The sequence below is a fragment of the Halichondria panicea genome, chromosome 5 (assembly GCF_963675165.1).
Source record: "Halichondria panicea chromosome 5, odHalPani1.1, whole genome shotgun sequence".
Taxonomy (NCBI): Eukaryota; Metazoa; Porifera; class Demospongiae; order Suberitida; family Halichondriidae; genus Halichondria; species Halichondria panicea.
Genome location: NC_087381.1, coordinates 7,503,247 through 7,524,039, shown reverse-complemented (window position 1 = coordinate 7,524,039; position 20,793 = coordinate 7,503,247). Strand labels below are relative to the sequence as shown.

At 43.4% G+C, this 20,793-nt stretch overlaps 2 protein-coding genes across 2 annotated transcripts in view; both read right to left on the bottom strand.

Annotated features, from left to right (window-relative positions):
* LOC135335843 (uncharacterized) overlaps positions 1-20,793 on the bottom strand; it is a gene marked incomplete in the record, with an annotated part of 743,773 nt that overhangs the window by 46,119 nt on the left and 676,861 nt on the right.
* Positions 19,540-20,709, bottom strand: LOC135336087 (ATP-dependent DNA helicase RecQ-like). The gene is made up of 2 exons (XM_064531878.1): positions 20,202-20,709; positions 19,540-20,154 (listed from the first exon to the last, which is right to left on the bottom strand). Exons 1-2 carry the CDS (start codon positions 20,528-20,530, stop codon positions 19,884-19,886), a joined length of 600 nt encoding a protein of 199 aa, XP_064387948.1. The 5' UTR covers positions 20,531-20,709; the 3' UTR covers positions 19,540-19,883.

The window sequence follows — 20,793 nt, the reverse complement described above, 5'->3', positions numbered from 1 at the left end:
TGAACCCGAGCGGAATGTGTATTCACGACTAACGGGTGTTCGATAGTCACTGTTCACTGCACATGGGGGGGGGAGGGGTGAAGTAAACGTATTATTTAACAATAGAAATAGCTATAATAGAAGCTATAACAGATCATTGTAACTACAAACAAATAATATACTTACATGATTTTGCATGTACGTATAATTATGCGTACTCTATACACACACCCACACCTACACACACACACACACACACACACACCCACACCCACACACACACACACACACACACACACCCACACCCACACACAGCATGCAATTTTGTACAAATATATACTCAACATTGCCGCAGAGAATGTCCACTATAAGTATAACAACAGAATTACATAATTATACGTAGCTACTACTTCTATGACTTACGTGTGGCGGTCCCTGGCAAGAATGTTGGAGTGACGGTGAGTACAGAGTTCATAGAGATTTGCCCTGACGTGATGAGCACACATACCTCCTCTGTGCGTTGGGAAAGTCCAGGGTTCGGCTCGAGGAACGTGTACGATACTCTCTCAAACCCAACCACAATATCTGCATGGAGAGAACACACTCTATAATACAGCCAGGTTAATGGACCCCGAAGCCTCCATAGCATGTTTTTGGACCCGTGGTAGCAGGCCACTCTCTACAGTCACTGTTGGTCTGCCCAAGGGCCATCACTTAACCAGACTGTAACTGCAACACATGCATACTAGATGTACGAGAGGTTTAATTGCACAACAAACTATGCGTGCAGTATCAGATAGTGTTGTTGCATTGAGTTAATTTAACCATTATTTTACTCACTGTCATTATCCTCAATCTCCACTGTAGTGATAGAGGGGTTAACAGTAACCCCGGCAACAGAGCTCATGAGAGGACCAGTCGGGCTATCCCTTAATCCCTCCACTCCCACGGTCAAATCCTCCGTAGGCTCGACAATGGGGTCGTCAAACACAAACAGGTTAATACAAGATCGCGACATGGTGGGAGAAAATTCAAATTCTTCATCTCCAACTATATAATCACCACCAACACTAGGCACGCCCTCTGGAGGAAGAAATGCAAGGGCGTAAAAAGAGAAGAGGGCATATAACTCACAATGTATACTGTGTATGCGTCGTATTATTGATGAGTCAGCAGGATATGCTATATTTAGCCAACCCCACTAGGGGATAGAGGCTAGTCTAGAGTATAAAGTGCACGTGCAATACTATTATTTTAGACATACGCCCCCGTCCATTTATATATATTATAGTTCATGCCCTCTTCTTTTTATAGAAAGATAATTAATTTCTCCTAAAACCAAAATAAAAAAATACAGCAAAAGAATGGTATTGAATAGATTATACGCTGCTCTATATACCATGACAATTTATACGAACATTTTACATGCAAAGAAGCTAAATTTCAAAACACTATTCAAACACTGGAGGTTGTCTCACCTTGAGCAGTCCCTGGCGTAACTCTTGGACTCACGAATAGTGACCTCCCTAGTCTCCCCCCAGTGATCACCATACACACCTCTACTGTCATCTGACTACCAGAGTCCGGCTCATTGGTCGTATAGGAGGGGCGCTCAAACCCGATAGTCACTCCTGTGGGATGTGTGTGTGTGTGTGTGTGTGTGTGTGTGTGTGTGTGTGTGTTGTGTGTGTGTGAGGGGGTGTAGATATATCTGGCAAACATAAAATCTGTACAATTATAATAACTTACGTTCATTGACATCGTCATTAATTAAGACTCGTGTATCCCTGGGTTCAAAGGTGATTCTGTCCGGATTCTCAGTCACCATGCCCCCATCTGAGACCACACCCCTTAGTCGCCCCGTTAGCTCCTCTGTTGTTTCAAGAATTTCGTCAGAAAACAGGGTTACCGGGAGACAGGCGCGTGGGCGGAAGGTTCCTGGCTCTAGAATGAAGTTGTTGGTTGGACTGCGGTAGTCCTCGTTCTCTGTGGGATGTGGAAGTGATGTCATAATTATGATGGGTGAAGAAGTGATGTCATATAATTCAAGAATTCTAAGGGAACACTTACATGCCAGTATTAAAATGCTAAGTACAAGCAGGCCACCCTCTATAATACAGTGACTGTTGGTCTGCCCCAGGCTAGGGGGATCATTTATATTATCTATTCACACACGATCCCCTCACACCCTCACGCCCACTCACCCAGAGCTGTGCCTTGTGTGAACTCAGGTTGTATGGTCAGTGTCTCTCCTAATTGTCCGCTGGTCACGATTATACACACCTCCTGGTCTCTGGTCCCAATCGATGGCTCAAAGGCCGTGTACTCTTGTTCTTCAAACCCAATCACCAGTACTGTGTGTGTGTGTGTGGGGGGGGGGGGGGTTGACGTAACATGATTATACATGTGCTTAGATCTACGGTGGAACCTCTGATAACGGGCAAGTTGGTGCAGGAAGTTTTGTTGGTGTGGGGGTTAACGTAACAATAAGAACATGTGGCATAGATCTATACTATATCTATATATCTACTTCCACAACAGGCATTTTTAGAAAAGAACACAAGGCACTAAGTATATCCACTTTTTCCACAAAACAGGACATTTCGACCAGCAAGTAAATCACTGATCTAAGCATATCATTAGATAGGCCTTTCAAAGAGCTACAAAATGCATTTTTAATTGTGAAAACGCACAATCTTAATTCAAGTTATGGGCGCTGAAAGATAGCTATGCTTATTTTTACAAATTCGAGCATAATTGTCATACGTATTATTATTGTATTGATACGGGTCTGACATCATAAGACATCACTCACCGTCATCATCGCTAATGGCAACGGTGGCCTGGTCCGCTCCGAGGACCACCCCCTCACTGTCCGAGGGGAGACTGATTTGACCTATGAACTCTTCGAGTAGTTCATACACACCATCGTTGGAGATTGTCACCTCCACTTCCTGGTCCGTAACAGAGGGTGCAAAGGTCACAATAACATCACTACGAGCCGTGTAATCACCAGGAGCTGAAATAATTAGTGAACAATTTTGTAATACAAACCAATATATTTTGTATGATAGTTTAGCAGGCCGTGACTATACAATTGACTACACCCACCTTCTGCTGATTGGTCGACAGTGCTGAAGAGCACCTCCACTTGTCGTGTGGTGGGTGTTCGTTTGACTACCCTGAAGCGGACAATGCGATCTTGTCCCTCTGTCACCTGATACACCAGTGGATCCAGCTCTATCACTACGTCTGTGAGGGGTGTGGGTGTATGAGTGTGTGGTGTGAGTGGTGGATGAGTGGACTGTGGGTGTGAGTGTGCAGTGTCTGGGGACATTACGTCTTCAAGATTTGTCAAATCAAAATCACCAAACCCTTACTTCCATAATTCATGAGAACGTAGAATATGTACCTGTAGTGTCTTCAATGGAAATAGTTGCTGTGTCAGCACTGCCAATGATTACTCCTGGTGACGGGTTTCTAAGGACGGCTGTAAACTGCTCAGTGCTCTCAGCTGATTGGTCGGGGAGTGTTGCCACGGGAATGGTCTGTCTCAGAACTCCGGGAGCAAAAGTTACGATTTGAGAAAGAAGTTGATTGAAATCACTAGAAGCTGTAAATATGAGCAAGCAATTAGAATAGTAGGCTGTCTATTGTGGTGTCCCTATAAGCAGGCCACCCTCTATAATACAGCCAGGTTAATGGGCCTCAAAGTCTCCATAGCATGTGTTTGGACCTGTGTTAGCAGGCCACCCTCTATAATACAGCCAGGTTAATGGGCCTCAAAGTCTCCATAGCATGTGTTTGGACCTGTGTTAGCAGGCCACCCTCTATAATTTGGTCTATACCTTACGGCCTAAAGGTGACCACTATAGAAACAGGTTTCACTATACACTTAAAAAATATTAGTTCAAGGATAGAGATTGAAAAACTGCAGAATTAAGTCATAACATCAATTAAGGTCTTGTGAAATCTCTTATAAGACACTGTACAGTAATTGTATACGTATTGATACTATAGACAGGCTGAACTCTTCATCATAATTATATAAATATAATCAGAATAATTACGATACAATTCTAGAGATATTGCATGTGTACACACAGACAGCAGGTACACATTACACACCGCTGGTTGCAGATCCATCGATGGTGCTGATCTCCACGGTGACAGTGTTAGCAGAGGGTGCTCTCAACACCACGGTCAACATGGCTGACATGCCCTCACTCACGCTGTACACTACCGGCTCAAACTCTATCACCACATCTGTAGACGAGAGAGGGGGGGGGCAAGAGTTCAAAGTAAGGCTACAATACTGATAAATAGGAATGTGTTATAACGTAACAGAATTGCTAACTTAAGAATATCTGCTACAGCTATAGATTAGCGATATTATTCTCCGGTACAAAACTTCACCAGCATAATTTTATGACAATAATTATTATATTACAATGTACACTGAGTACGTACCGTATGATGCAAAAAATTTTACCCTCGAAAATCATTGACTACGTAAAAATTAAAGCACCCAGATATTGGCTCAGTAGTAATTAGTAGTCGAGGGCCGTAGAGCATGTACGGTTGCATATACAGGGATGCTATTATTTTCTCTCACCATCGTTGTCCTCAATGGCGGCCGTAGCTTGATCAACTCCTAGAATAACCCGTTGCCCACTACCGAACACCGCAGACAGGCGTCCAATCAGATTCTCGACAGGTTCGGCCAGTTGGTCCTCAGTAGTCTGTACTGGAACGAGTAGCTCCGAGACACCGGGGCTAAAGGTCAACGTCATGGCAACTGAACTATAATCTCCAGGAGCTGTAATTGAAAATAATATTGAATCGTGATCACATTTTAAATCACTAGACCATCGCAATAATTACCTTGAGCTGTATCATCTCGAGTGGCAAAAGCCACATCCACTGGAACGGAAGTCTCTCCCCTCAGCACCACCCTGAAGTTGACCACACCCCCTTCCATCACATTGTACGAGGCAGGATCAAATTCAACGGTCACATCTGTAGAGCAGGGAGAGAGTACAAAAATTAATAATATTATTTAAAAAACTGAGTATTATTTTTCCAATGTATAAAATTCACCATCTTCATCTTGTATAGTTGCCGTGGATACGCTTTGACCAATCATAATGCCCGTAGCTCCGCCAGGTAGTGACAGTCGACCGGCAAAATTTTCATCATTTTCTAAAATTTCATCATTAAGAATTGTCACAAACACTGTCTGCACCGTCTCATTAGGGTCAAAGGTCACATCAATATCACTAACAGCAGTGTAATCAGATCCTGTGTGTGTGGGGGGGGGGGGGCAAACACGTTGAGTGGCTGGTCATAATAAGATGTGTATAGTAATTACTTGTATAGAGATCTCAATAATTACGTTTGTGTGGCAATTTTGTGTTTGACTGCCCGTCATTTAGTTTGGATTTGGATCAAAGTAAAAAAAATATGACTGTGTATAATCAACAATAATAATTATTATTAGACATGCATGTCACTAGCTCAAACTGAGCCCCTAACGTGCACTTTAACCCTTAACCTTAACTCTTTTCTCACCAGCTAGAGCCGTTCCATCGACAGTGCTGAAGAGTACAGTGATGGTCCGAGTGGTTTCAGTTACCTTGGTAACAGTGAACATTGCCACACCCCCATCTTCTCTCATTGAGAATGAGAGTGGAGACAATTCCACTAACACAATGGTGTCGTCACTGATGGTTACCGTGGCAACACCGGCACCAATACTGGCTCCTGATGACGGGTTGCTAAGGACAGCCGTAAACTGTTCAACGTCCTCTGCTGATTGGTCGGATATCGTTGCCACGGATACAGTTTGGGACATCTGGCCGGGAGAAAATGTGACTGTTTGTGTTAGCGTAGTGTAGTCACTGGGAGCTGTGTGGGCGTGTGTGTGTGTGTGTGCGATACGTAATGAAACATTACAGAATCAACCAGTTTGTTTAACATACTAATTTACAACCCAGCACTAATTGGTTTTACGTGCATACAAATTAATTAACACCACTTAGTGAAGTATGAATATACCATGCAAACATTCTAGCAATCTACCAATTAATTTATACGTGTACATTCAAGTCAATCTCTCCACACACCCTCCCACTCTGCCCACTCCACTGCTCACCTGTGGCAGAGCCGTCCTGAGTGGTGAGGTCCACAGAGACTGCTACTGCGGACTCTCCTCTGAGCACAACCACCAGCTCACCTGGTGACCCTTCACTCACATCATAGCTCACAGGGTCAAACTCTATTATCACTTCTGCAAGAAAAAATAATAATAATTATGTGTGTATTGCTTCAGTATGTGTGCATGCGCAGCAAGGTATATATACAGTAGTGTGTGTGTGTGGGTATGTGTGTGTGTGTGTGTGTGTGTGTGTGTGTGTGTGTGTGTGTGTGTGTGTGTGTGTGTGCGTGCTGCTAGTTGTTCAAGGATCAATGAAGTGCAAGTAACAGTTTCTATAGGCTTCTAGTCATAATTATTGTAACTCACCATCTTCATCCATGATATTAACGACAGCAGATGCTGGATTCAGAGTAACACGGTCCAGTGAAGCGCCGTTAAGACTGGTGATGAATAACTCAGTCGCTTCGTACACCTCATCATCCAGAATGCGGACAGGCACTGGGATACTGGTGATGGTCGAGGTGAAGGTGAGGGTACGAGTCACAGCAGTGTAGTCAGAGCCATCTGTGTGGGTGTGGTGTGGGTGTGTGTGTGGGTGTGTGAGTGGGTGTGTGGGTGGGTAGGGGGTAATATAACTTTCCTCATTTGTATAATGTGCTAGTGCTCTAGTGCTTAGCTCTGTACTAATGCTGATAACAATGTCAGGAATGTCAGTAATTAGCGATTGCATGGTTAATATATATGGCATGATTTGTAATTGCTAGACGATAATTATAGAATCTGTGTAATAAACGTTCCATCCGCTGAGGTACTCCATCCCCACCACAGACCAGTGTGGACACATCCCTAGCTGCCTTAATCTCTGCTTGAATGTAGTAGGTAACAACTTCCTTACCTGCTGCTGATCCCCCAAATGCAGTTGTGAATTCTACATCAACTGATACTCCATCAGCCAGTTCTCCACTCAGCACTTGCACTGTTATTAGAGCATCGCCAATGTCTTCAGTCACGTCGTACACCTCCTGAGTGAACCCAATCACAAGCACTGTGTGTGTGTGTGTGTGTGTGTGTGTGTGTGTGTGTGTGTGTGTGTGTAAGTGTGGGGGTGGGGGGAGTGTGTGTGTGTGTTACTAAACAGACATGGTACCATGCAAAGTATCTCCATAAATATATTATAGCATGACTGTGTTTGGACCTGTGTAGTATAATACAGCCCGGAATGCATGCAGCACTTAGTCTGCCCCTAAACAATGCACTGGCCGGCCGGGACCACTGCAGAAAAAAGTTTGTAGCAGAATTCAAATACACATGCAGTTACACACACCACCCTCCTTATAAAACCACACCCACCATCTTCGTCCTCAATAGTAGCGACAGAGCTGTCCTGCCCAATGCTCACTCCACTAGACCCTGCCTCCAAACTCAGGCGACCAATGAAATCCTCTGACAGCTCGTACACTTCGTCATCCATTAGCATCACAGAGACGATCTGCATAAATTCACCGGGTGCAAAGGTCACTCTGCGTTCACTAACAGCCGTATAGTCGGACCCTGTGGAGGCAGAAAAAGAGGGGAAAATGTTGCAAAAGAATTATACATTACCCAAAATGTACCACTTAACCCTTAACTTTAACCCTTAACTTTAACTCTTTTTTCTCACCAGCTAGAGCCGTTCCGTCGACAGTACTGAAGAGTACAGTGATGCTCCGAGTGGTATCAGTTACCTTGGTAACAGTGAACATTGCCACACCCCCATCTTCTCTCATTGAGAACGAAAGAGGAGACAGTTCCACTAACACAATGGTGTCGTCACTAATGGTTACCGTGGCAACATCGGCACCAATTCTGGCTCCTGGCGATGGGTTGCTAAGGACGGCCGTAAACTGTTCAACGTCCTCTGCTGATTGGTCGGATATCGTTGCCACGGATACAGTTTGGGACGTCTGGCCGGGTGAAAAGGTCACTGTTTGTGTTAGCGTAGTGTAGTCACCGGGAGCTGTGTGGGCGTGTGTGTGTGTGGGCGATAAAAATTATATAATCACTGGTTTTTTTAACAACATCTAATTTACAAAACTAAACACTAATTGATTCTACGTACAATTTAACAACACTTCAGTTAATTAATTTATACATGTACGTTCAAGTCTCCCCATGCACACCCCCGCCCACTCCACTGCTCACCTGTGGCAGAGCCGTCCCGAGTGGTGAGGTCCACTGAGACTGCTACTGCGGACTCTCCTCTGAGTACCAACACCAGTTCACCTGGTGACCCTTCACTCACTCCATAGCTCACAGGGTCAAACTCTATTATCACTTCTGCAAGAAAAAATCAGTTGATAATAATGATGTGAGTTTTGCCCTTGGTGCATGTACTAGTGTGTGTGTGTGTGGTGCATGTGCTAGTGTGTGTGTGTGTGTGTGTGTGTGTGTGTGTGTGTGTGTGTGTGTGTGTGTGTGTGTGTGTGTGTGTGTGTGTGTGTGTGTGTGTGTGTGTGTGTGTGTGTGTGTGTGTGTGTGTGTGTGTGTGTGTGTGTGTGTGTGTGTGTGTGTGTGTGTGTGTGTGTGTGTGTGTGTGTGTGTGTGTGTGTGTGTGTGTGTGTGTGTGTGTGTGTGTGTGTGTGTGTGTGTGTGTGTGTGTGTGTGTGTGTGTGTGTGTGTGTGTGTGTGTGTGTGTGTGTGTGTGTGTGTGTGTGTGTGTGTGTGTGTGTGTGTGTGTGTGTGTGTGTGTGTGTGTGTGTGTGTGTGTGTGTGTGTGTGTGTGTGTGTGTGTGTGTGTGTGTGTGTGTGTGTGTGTGTGTGTGTGTGTGTGTGTGTGTGTGTGTGTGTGTGTGTGTGTGTGTGTGTGTGTGTGTGTGTGTGTGTGTGTGTGTGTGTGTGTGTGTGTGTGTGTGTGTGTGTGTGTGTGTGTGTGTGTGTGTGTGTGTGTGTGTGTGTGTGTGTGTGTGTGTGTGTGTGTGTGTGTGTGTGTGTGTGTGTGTGTGTGTGTGTGTGTGTGTGTGTGTGTGTGTGTGTGTGTGTGTGTGTGTGTGTGTGTGTGTGTGTGTGTGTGTGTGTGTGTGTGTGTGTGTGTGTGTGTGTGTGTGTGTGTGTGTGTGTGTGTGTGTGTGTGTGTGTGTGTGTGTGTGTGTGTGTGTGTGTGTGTGTGTGTGTGTGTGTGTGTGTGTTAGCTATGAAAATGACTGAAATTTGGAACAACAAAATACAAGTTATTTGCTTTTCTGGATTTCGACCAACCACAAAATGTGTATCCAAACAAAATGATCGCGAGCTATATGCATCAATTAGTTCAGAAATTGCATGGAAAATCCTCTTAATCAAGTTATGGGCACTCGATCAAACAAAGTTGATATAAAACGGCTGAAATTTAGAAAAAGCTTATAGAGTTATCAGTCAGCTAGCACACAGAATTTTTGGCACTCACCATCTTCGTCCATGATATTAACGACAGCAGATGCTGGATTCAGAGTAACACGGTCCAGTGAAGCGTCGTTAAGATTGGTGATGAATAACTCAGCCGCTTCGTACACATCATCATCCAGAATGCGGACAGGCACTGGGATACTGGTGATGGTCGAGGTGAAGGTGAGGGTACGAGTCACAGCAGTGTAGTCAGAGCCATCTGTGTGGGTGTGGTGTGGGTGTGGGTGTGTGGTGTGTGTGTTGTGTGGGGGGGGTAATTCGTTAGCAGTGACCAGACTAATGTATGGTGGCTACTCACACATCTACTTAGGTAAGTATAACATGTATGGGTATAATTATACGTATAAGATGTAGTAGGTAACGTACAACTTCCTTACCTGCTGCTGATCCCCCAAATGTAGTTGTGAATTCTACATCAACTGATACTCCATCAGCCAGTACTCCACTCAGCACTGCCACTTCAATTAGAGCATCGCCAATGTCTTCAGACACATCATAGGCTGTCTGAGTGAACCCAATCACAAGCTCTATGTGTGTGTGTGTGTGTGTGTGTGTGTGTGTGTGTGTGTGTGTGTGTGTGTGTGTGTGTGTGGAGGGGGGGTATTTAGTAACACAGAAGCAAAAAAACAGTGAGACGTTTTTCAGCAATGAAGTGAAAATAGTAAATCTTCACACTGAATGGTCACATCAACATAATTATTGCTGCAACACAGCATGCGCACACAGTTTACGTACATATAACTACGTACAGTGATACTTGTTATTGTCCTTACCATCGGTGTCAGTAATGAACACGTTAGTGGTGGGGTTAGTTCCTGGGAGAACGGAGGCAGATCCATCCGCCCCCGACACCCTCAACACCACCCCCTCCAACATCTCCACATTTTCATCAGCCACTACAGTAAACGTAAAGTCTTCAAAATCGTCCTCGGGCGAAAATTCGTACACGATGGTTTCAATTAGACTATAGTCGTTCTCGCTGGCCGCGTCAGAATTGGGCGGAGTCTCGGCTAATACGGAGATCACCACGGAAACGGTTATATCCGAGAGACTTTCTTTGATTAGACGGATAGTTTGTTGGCTGTCGGTAGCTAGCTCCGGGTATGTGTAGCTGGGGAACTCGAAGCCGATAAGAGTGTCTGTGTGTGGGTGGGTGGGTGAGTGGGCGTGAGTGTGGATGTGTGTGGGTGGGTGTGTGGGGTGCAGTTGGTGGGGTGATAAGTTACAAATACGTCCATTAGTATGCATGTTATCTTACCATCATTATCGAGAACCCTGCCGAGTGCCACTCTAGTGGTCGCATCAAAAGCAACCAGATTTGGGAACTCAGCGCTGCTTAACTCCAACACTGCCAAGAATCCTTCGTCCAGTTCGTCACGGAGGTCATCAATCACGGTAATGGCCACAGCCACAATGTTGATAGCACCAGTACTAGCCGGTATGGTGATTGTCAAGGGGGTGGGGTCAAAGTCGTTAACTATGGTGGAAGAGTGAAAAAAAAAGAATTGTAACGCTACGCAGATACAATTTCCTTATTATACAATCATGTAGTTTTGAGCACCAGACTATTTACACACGTATAATGCATCCAGCTATGTACTCATAATTATTATAACTACATACAACCCTAGAAAACTACGGTGAAAATTATGCAAAAAATGCAGATACAATTTCAATCACATGTATATACGTAATATTGAGCATCATATTATTTACACGTATATACGTACATGCACACCTATGTACTTGTATTAGTTAACAGGCATAATCCCAAAATATCCACTAATATTATAATTATAATTATTAGTCTGAACCTGAGCAGGGCGGTGGTAGTTCAGCAGGAATCGTGAAACCTCTGTCCTGTGCTTGTGAGTATGTGAGGGGTGTGACCGTGATGACAATGGGGGCGGCTAGTTGAATGCTTGTCTGAATGTTCCCGTTCATGACAGCATTGCGTTCTGGAGCACCGTAGTCGAGCTCAGTCCAACTGATTGTCACAACTGTATGTGTGTGTGGGGGGATGTATGTATGTGTGGGGTGTGTGGATGAGTGGGTGTGTATGTGTGGGGGTGCATGTGTGGATGAGTGGGTGTGTACACATAATATTATAATTATAATTAACCCTTTGATGTGGTCTAAACCCTTTGATGCGGTTTACCTGTATCGTCAATGATGCTGACAACGAGTGTGCTCCTCAGGAACACACCGACAGGAATGACAGGACCACCATCACGTGCCAGCTGCACCGTGAATGTCTCTAATCCTTCTTGACTCACCTACGTAAGAGAGAGGGTATAATGGAAGTTACTGTAGTGCTAGAAATTATTGAACATAAAATTATGCGTTTGGTGAATTTTAACGGTACGTACGAAAACATTTTGTGATTAATTCTACGATCAAATTCTAGATTGTACATACAGGCCTCGAATGAATTGTTAAGTAATTGTATCATTTAGTAGCACTATGGTATGAGTATGGAGGGATGTGCCCACTTCATGGTCGGTGGTGGTGGTGATGGTCGGTACATCTCTAGATAGTAAATACGTAGTCTTAGTTACTATATAAAACACTTAGAGGCACATTATTTGTGTGTTGAGTTAAAAAGTGCTCGTATGTAAGTTTATTTGACTAATAATTATTCTGACGCCTACGTGTACATAATTATCGTAAGATCAAATTGAAGAAAATTTGACTTGATCTCCACAACCAATTTGAAAGCTTAGACAATCATGTACATGCAGTACTACAAGAAATGTATGGAGCAAATATGTGATGAGCATTGATTTCTGATAAAACCATGGTAGCATTGGCTCACTTGATCTCCTTGAGCAGACACGGTCACAAGAAGTGGAGGAGTGTTTGCTCTGAGGGTGAATGTAGTGGTGGCAGGAGGCGTGTAATCACGGAAGACTTCACATGGTGTGTGTGTGTGTGTGTGTGTGTTGTGTGTGTGTGTGTGTGTGTGTGTGTGTGTGTGTGTGTGTGTGTGTGTGTGTGTGTGGGTGTGTGTGTGTGTGTGTGTGTGTGTGGGTGTGTGTGTGGTGTGTGTGTGTGTGTGTGTGTGTGTGTGTGTGTGTGTGTGTGTGTGTGTGTGTGTGTGTGTGTTGTGAGGTGGTAATAATAATTTTTTGCTCATTTTCGGCGTACTTTTCTTGATAAATAATCCGAAAGCATGCAGTATAATTATATAGATAGGCCTTGTGTGTACTGAGGAGCTATAATAAAAGCATACATGCGTAAAGTACATACATACAACAATAAGCAATCAATCAAATTATTGAGGCATAGAAAATATATTATAAATTGTCCATATACCCTGATGTACAATAATGCCTAAGGCGAGCATACGATGTAATGATGCCATTACGAGTACAAAGTTCAACTCACGCTCAGCGGTGCCCGGAGTATGAGAGACGGCCAGTCGTAGGAACCCCGGAGGAGGTGTCCCCTTCGCGTACCCAAACGGCAAGTTCACTTGTTGTCCGTTCTCCACTAGCTCTAGTGCCGTATCCAACCAGCCAACCACTGCACAGACAAGCAAACCACAGTAACTTTAGTATTGTATATCTCTTAGCCTTCGCTGCACAGTAATCGACAGTAACATAAAACAGAAACGCATCTTCTAGACATACATTTCTGTTAAAATGACACTAAAAAAAATACGATGATGCATCTCATATAAACGTAAGTGTTTTTACTGTGTGTATATGCACGGAAAATTAGTCTCACACATGTACATGACTATGTCATCTCAATAATTTTATTGCCGTGTATTTTCGAACCGTAGATACTGTACGTGACCACTAATAGATCCCACTTGAGTGCAGGCTCCACCGACACTGTACGCTAGAGGCTATGCACACTAGCCTGGCTCACCTATACACTCAGTACAGGCTCCACCGACACTGTACGCTAGAGGCTATGCACACTAGCCTGGCTCACCTATACACTCAGTACAGGCTCCACCGACACTGTACGCTAGAGGACTATCTGCTATACAACAAGACTCGGCATCAGTGAAGGATCCCTCGGTAGCAGGTGATGAACAAGAGGTGTCCACGAAGCAACCATCAATAGCCTGAGGTGTAGCTGGAGGGGGACAAGGATATGCATGTGTATATACATTACAAACACTATATTTTTGGTACCTAGTCTCGCAGGCCATACTTTGAATACTGATAAAAATCAGTTCAATCAGCAGTGGCCCGCGAGACTATCTGATACCCATGCATGGTACAATTGGATTTTTGGGGTAGGTCGAGATTTTCTCAGAGCAAATTAATTTATTAACATAATTATATATAGCATTGACGATGTTGAAAATGTAGTAGTGTGTGTTTGTGTGTAAATGAAACATCCACTAATATTGATGCAAAGACATTTGATAAGTGGAAAATCGCAAGGCTGAAGGTAAAGCTAGTTGTCGGAATGTGAGCACATAGAACTACAGTGGCACCACTAATAAACCAATAAAGTGTTAACAGCTCCAATCAACACCATTCAGGGCAGATGTGCACCAGATGCCATTCTCTTTGCATTCAAAAACGTGTGGTAATATAATCCTTTATAGTGGTATCTATTAGTGACCAACCAACCTAAGGATTCTACCACATAAAGTTGACTGGAAATATGAGCTAAACTTGGAAGTTTCTGAAGCTCTAAAGGTGATAATATGAGTGGGTGTTGCACATCTGGGACCTGCTTTGATCAGCTACAATTAGACCATAACAGGTCAAAAATATAGCTATGTTGTGGTCGCCAAGATATGCAACAAGTCTTATATTACTTTTGTGCAAGATTTTAGTAATGAAAGATAATACGCAAACTATACAAATATGGATACTGCAGATAGTCACGCTATGGGTTGGCGGTTTTAGTCCTACACACATACGGGTCAATAAACAGTGAGAAAATCAGCAAGCCTGTCTACCAAAACACCAATAATGTGGTTTTGTGGTTTGCAGCACACAGCATACAGATTATCCTCGACTCCAGCTCCCTGCAGCCTGGAATCGAGGCTATATACAGATGAGTCCGTTGCAATGTTCAATTGTCTACATACAATACATACACATGGGAGCCTCTCCTGCAATGCACAGTAGACCAACCATACTAGGTTTAGTGTGTGCAATAAATGTAGACATGATTATCCTCTCACCTTTTGCAAACAAAGCAGCCAGTGCTGCAGTCCACAGCAGAAGCATGGAAGAACTCATCTTGCAATGCTTGCACCGACTCTATGCAAACGATCTCCAATGTATTTTGAATGGCTTGGCTTGAGCACTTGCACTTCTTTTGGTCTGTGCAGAAGAGCCAAACTGTTTACTAGTGGAGGGCTGTGGTTTTATACAGTCTCACTTTGTGAAGCCACCAAACTGCACTTCACATGGTTGTTAATTGATAATCAGCGCCTGCCCAGCTTCTTTAACTCCTTGGAGAACTGTCTCTTTCTCGCATCACACATTGTAGTCATTGTCTAGTCAGTGGAGATTTGACATATCCCCTATAACCATACTGTTCTGAGTGTTGTTCTATCTGTAATTTTTTAGTCCATGTGGGTGCAATTTCGAGGGCGTGTTCAAAACACGAATTCAAGGGCATGTTATTTCGGTGTAAAAAGGTCAAGCTCATTATTTTGATTTGGTAAAGATCGCTAACCAAACCAGGGCCTCCATCACCGGGGGTCTGTTCTCGAGGCTAAAGTAATATCACCACACATTTATACACATTTTGAGGGTTTGAGAGGAACTCTGAGTCTCAACACGGCTCCAAGAGAATCTATTTAGTAGGTAAGGGCCTGGTTTTGCATGTCTTCTGTTTTCATTGCTTTATGTATTATGATTGTAATTGTACACAGCTATATAAATAAGTGATATACATAATTAAATTGCTTCCCACAAGTAGTACTAGTGCAGCCTATAAAAGGGACCAATTGAGTTACCGTATAGCGGGTATATTTCGAGGGTATAAATTTTCGCGGATGGACCACTACAAAGGATTTCGCGGATTTTATTTCGTGGTCGGAGTTCCAGCCTTTTGGCGCATGCACACATCAACATGCAGCTGTACCTCCACACCGTTAGCCTCGAATCCAGGCCTAATAGAATCAGTGAGGCACTATATAATTATGTCCTCCACCTCTATAGCAGAACGTTTGCTGTGCAGGCCATAGTCAAAGGATACAGTAGACGTAGACAGGGCCGTAGACAGCAGGGGGCAGGGTGGGCAGTTCCCCCTGGCATTCTCAGATCTGCTAAAATTATTGATCTGCACATACCCAATAAGATGTGGGAAGGGCTATCTGATGCGCATGCTGACTGCTGAGAATAAGTTACAACCTTTTTTTAGGTAAAATTCTGAGCTCCACTGCGCCTCTGCATGGGAAGTCACCTTCCTAGTTTAAGCTACCTTGTTTTAGTTGCTCTAAGTTGGTGCCACAGCAAGTTGGAAGTTGCCATACTCAGAGGATATGACCTTTTTTTTTAGTAAAAATGTTCAGCTGTTATTTTGCCACCCCTGCAAACCTAAGCTATCTACGGCCCTGGTATATAGAGCAAGCTAGCTGGCTATACCGGCGTCCTTGTCTCTTGATTCCTTTTTATTGTCGATATAGGTGCATGTGGTCAATAATACTGAACACGCCTACTATTCAATAAAGATATAAATTTTCGTGGGTACAGGCTCAATCCGCGAAAACCGTGAACATTATACCCTCGAAATAATATTATACCCGCTATACGGTATTGGGTGGTACATAAGTCAAAAACAGATTTTGTTTACTGAATTTTTTACACGCAGCGTAACATGCCATAATTATTATAATTGCACTGCATCAGTTATATACTGTTGCTGGTATAGTGATGGATTGCTTTGATCTGCCCACTCACTGGGCAATAAATACACACATGCATGTAGTGCTTAGCATAATTATATACCAGGTATACATTTTTGCGGAATGACTATTACAAAGCAGGTTTAATTTTCACGGAATAGCAGCCTTTTTGCAGCATGCATGCATGCATGTATATATGCGATATTAAATTCGTGGATATATAGATGTTTGCGGTACATGCTTAATCAGCAAAAACCACTGATATTTATACCCTCGAAGAACACATTCGATCGCATAATATTAAGGGATAAAAATTTCCTTATATATAGGGTCTGTATAGGGTCTGAGAGGATGCACCTTATATATATACTTTAAATAATATATAGACAAGGTATTGTTTGAGTGCATGCATGTACAGCATAATTGTTATATGCTTCCTGCCGTGGGCGTTCAATGCACACAATGTGGTTATACATGTATGCATATAAAACTTGGAGTAGCAACAATGCAATATCTAGATCAGTTGATGCTGCATGCTCTCAACAAATTGCATATACTTGACAAGTTTATGCATGCATTGTGACTCTCCTGCGGAAGCCATGAGCAAATTACTGCAACTTCAATCAACAGCAATTCTTCTGTTGCTCTGTGTGGCTTATAGCCAGTGTCAAAGTAAGTTCCAACAAGCACAAGTTAGTTTAAGTAATTATTCGGCATTGTTGCTTCTCTATAATTATTATGTCTATAATTATAATTTTTGTTCAAATATTGTGCTCTTTTTGTTTCAGGTCCTCAATGTCCCCTTGGTACCTACGTTGAGCAGCTGTCCTCTGGAGTACCGTCGTGTGTTACCTGTCCTGCCAACAGTAACAGTGTGGAGACCAACAGCCCAGAGTGCACCTGCTTCAATGGATATCACAGGACCAACCTTGAGGGACCGAACATTCCTTGCACGTGTGAGTCGATTATTATGTAGCAATTGCTTCATTGTTGATTGTATCTACCATGGCCTGCAACAGCATGGCACATTTATATATCAATATGCTTTGAACATAATTCATATAGATACAGGGATTGGAGGGATTGGAAACAGAGTGGTGCACGTAATGCTGCATCTGCAGTGAAGCCTCAACTTTTTCTGAGTATAACTCGCTCAAAAACATCATCTCTTTCAGTAATTTAAAACACGCCAATTCTGTGAACCATTTGTACCTAGTACTTGCTAATGACTGACCACACCCAGTGAAGGAGACATTTCAGTGAAGTTATAAACTTCCAAGTGTTATATTAATGATCGAGTCTTTTATTGCTATAACGTGTAAGCGTGCTGGTTATAACTAGGTATATAATATAAGAAAGTTGCATAGAATAAGCATATTTGCTAGTGCATGGTTTATTATGTAGAAATAGGCCATCAGCTTAGCTAGCCGAGCCACGCCCATCTACAGCTCTGGCTTGTAAAGACAGCCTTAAATAAACCGCGGGGTAAAGCGGATGTTACTCGAGGGTACCTTTGTTTCCAATCCTTCCTTTCTCTGTATGCTGCTAGCTGATTAAAAATTGAGCATGTGTGCATGTGCATGGTTGCGTGGTCATGTTGCTAAGTGCGTTATGGTTTGTGGTTTGTATCCTTTGATATGATTGAGGTTAAAGATACCGTAGTTAAGAATGACATCAGTCTATGGATATCTCTATCACTTAATTCCCCACGATATATACACGCATATACACAGCTCCCTCCGGTGTATGCAGAAACATAGAGTTAGTTCAACAAAGAACTCGAGGTAACTCCATCACTGTGCGTTGGGAGAGGCCTGAGATCACTGGGAGAGACGATTTCTACTACAACATATTCTACTCTGAGGACAACCAGACCTTCACTCAACACAACAGGAGGCCGTATGTCAAACAAGATACCCTGGTGGACTACTCAGTGTCTGGTCTGCGGCCACTCACCACCTACACCATTCGAGTGATCCCTGAGAATGGAGTGAGTGGTCAGGAGGAGGGAGGGCAGAGCAGGAGCTGTGAGGTCGTTGCCATGACAGGGGATACAAGTGAGTGCCTGGAGGCTATGGAAATTAAATACACAGATATTGTTTATTATTTGAATTATTCACAGTGGCATAGGAAGGGGGGGGCTCCAGGGGCTGAAGCCCCCCCCCCCCGCCATATTTCTATGGCCATATATAGCTCATGTTTGCAGGTGGAAAAATAACACCTGAACATTTTTACTAACTGTCAACTGTTAGCTATTTCTGTTCATGGCAACTTGTAAACTTGCTGTGGCACCAACTTAGCTACTTAGCTAAACTAAACAAAGGTAGCTTGAGCGAAGAAGGTGGCTTCTGCTTCCCAGTAATATTGCAGATCTAGAATGCCAGGGGGGGTAACTGCCCCCCTGCCCCCCCCCCGCTGTCTACGACTCTGATGCTGCACTATGCACTGATTCATGAAGCTATCTATTCTATTGCAGGGTCTGAAGCCCCATCTCGAGTGCTAGGACTCTACAATGTTGTAATATGGACCACTCCCCGTCGGAGCTACGGAAGAATCACTGGCTATGATGTGAACTTTGTAAACCCTGGCTCAGATAATGTAATTGTTGTTAAGGGCAACAGAGAGTTGTTCCACGTCATTGGAGATGAGGTATCTGCCAGCAATCGAGAGAGAGTGATGGTCCAGGTGGGTTAGTATAGCTTAGTAAATTGGTACATCTGCCAGTAATGCAAGAAGTATATCATATAGCACAAAATTTTCAAGTGCTTAATTTTTGCTGTTTTTGTGGGTTAGCAATCCTACACAACACTAGAATTATTTGCTATAACGTAAAAGATTAAAGGCGTGGCTTCCGGTAAGCAGTCAACCCACGAAAATTATTCAACGAAATGCTTTTAGAGGCCATTCCACGAAATTTAAGTGTCTTAAAATTTTGCGCTATACTTATTGACCCTAATTTGCGATCTAACTATTGCGTTCTGGAAAGGATCGTGTACTTGTGTGTATTTACTAGTAATAATTTAGGTTTTGCGATTTTATTATTGTGAACAAATTATATTGATCAACCCTCGCAAAGTTTACATAATTATAATTATGTTTGATGCTCGCAAAACATTCTAGTAATACGGTAGCCTCGATCCCAGGCCGATCCGTCTCTAATTGAACGCTAGGTCGCCTCCTCGGCCTGGTATTGATTGTATCTGGGCGTGACTTTGTTATTATTATTAAGTCCATGTGGTCAAATGAAAATTGAATAAAATTAATGGCTTCTAAGTTTGTTCTTTGTAGGTTATGTTGCAGCACTGATGCCATACAAAACAGAAGATATAAACATTTGTTCAGCAGTAAGGCTCTCAAAGAAGATATTCCAGGGAGGCTCAGTCTTGCATTGGATCTGCCTGTTAGTGATTCAGATGGCCTGTCAAAGATTGTCTGTCTTTCTTGTATCAAGAAGATAGAGTCCATAGAGGTGTTCAGGCTCCTGGCCAGACGTAGCTACCAGAAACAAGTGTCCAAAGAGCAGCTCCCTAGTAGTCCAGTAAGATCAGCCCCTAAGAAAAGGACTAAGGACACGAGTGGTTCCGACGCATCTCCTTTCACTGTGAGCTCGCGTCCAACAGCACACCCAGTCATTTCGAGAACCTCCACAATCACATTCCTCATAACATCTGTCACAGTAGCCGTTGCAGCCAACATTGGAGCACCAGGAGGGGCAAATGCTCTAAGCTCACCTAGGTGTGCATAGGCAGGACGAAAGTCAGAGCTCCTACAGAACATACATAATAATCACAACGGGAGTTATTAATAACTTACCACTTGTAAACACAGTGTGCTTTGTCCACAGCTATTGCCACTAAAGAGGAATTGAGTGGAGGCTCTAGTAATAGCATCCTCCAACGATAGTCTTCAACAACAGCCTCTGGGGCAGTGAACAGCAGACGGTACTTTCCATCCGACACATCTTTGTTAGTGGCAACAAGACTTCTGTCGATTCCCTTATTACTACTGAGGATGGCAGCAGAAACACCTCCAGTGTTCAGACTCCTGACCTGGTCAATCATGAGAGACACAAGGGGAGAGATGACAAAAACTACACTTCTGGCGACAAGAGGACCCTTAGTCCTACCAAGCTTGTAGTCCATCAAGAAGGGTAGCAATTGATAGCACAGAGACTTGCCATACCCAGTTGGGAACCACACAAAAACGTCCCTTCCTTCTGACAGGAGCTTGAGAGCACGGACCTGCTGTTCCTTGAGGATCAGTCCTTCTTGCTTCACACAAGACAGTGCATATGCTAATGCTTCTTGGATATCAAAAGACGTTGAAAAATTGCCATAGTATAGTAGCTAGCTAGCTTTACGGAGCTATTCATGAGATTACAATTACTTTTACGGAGTAGGTGCTC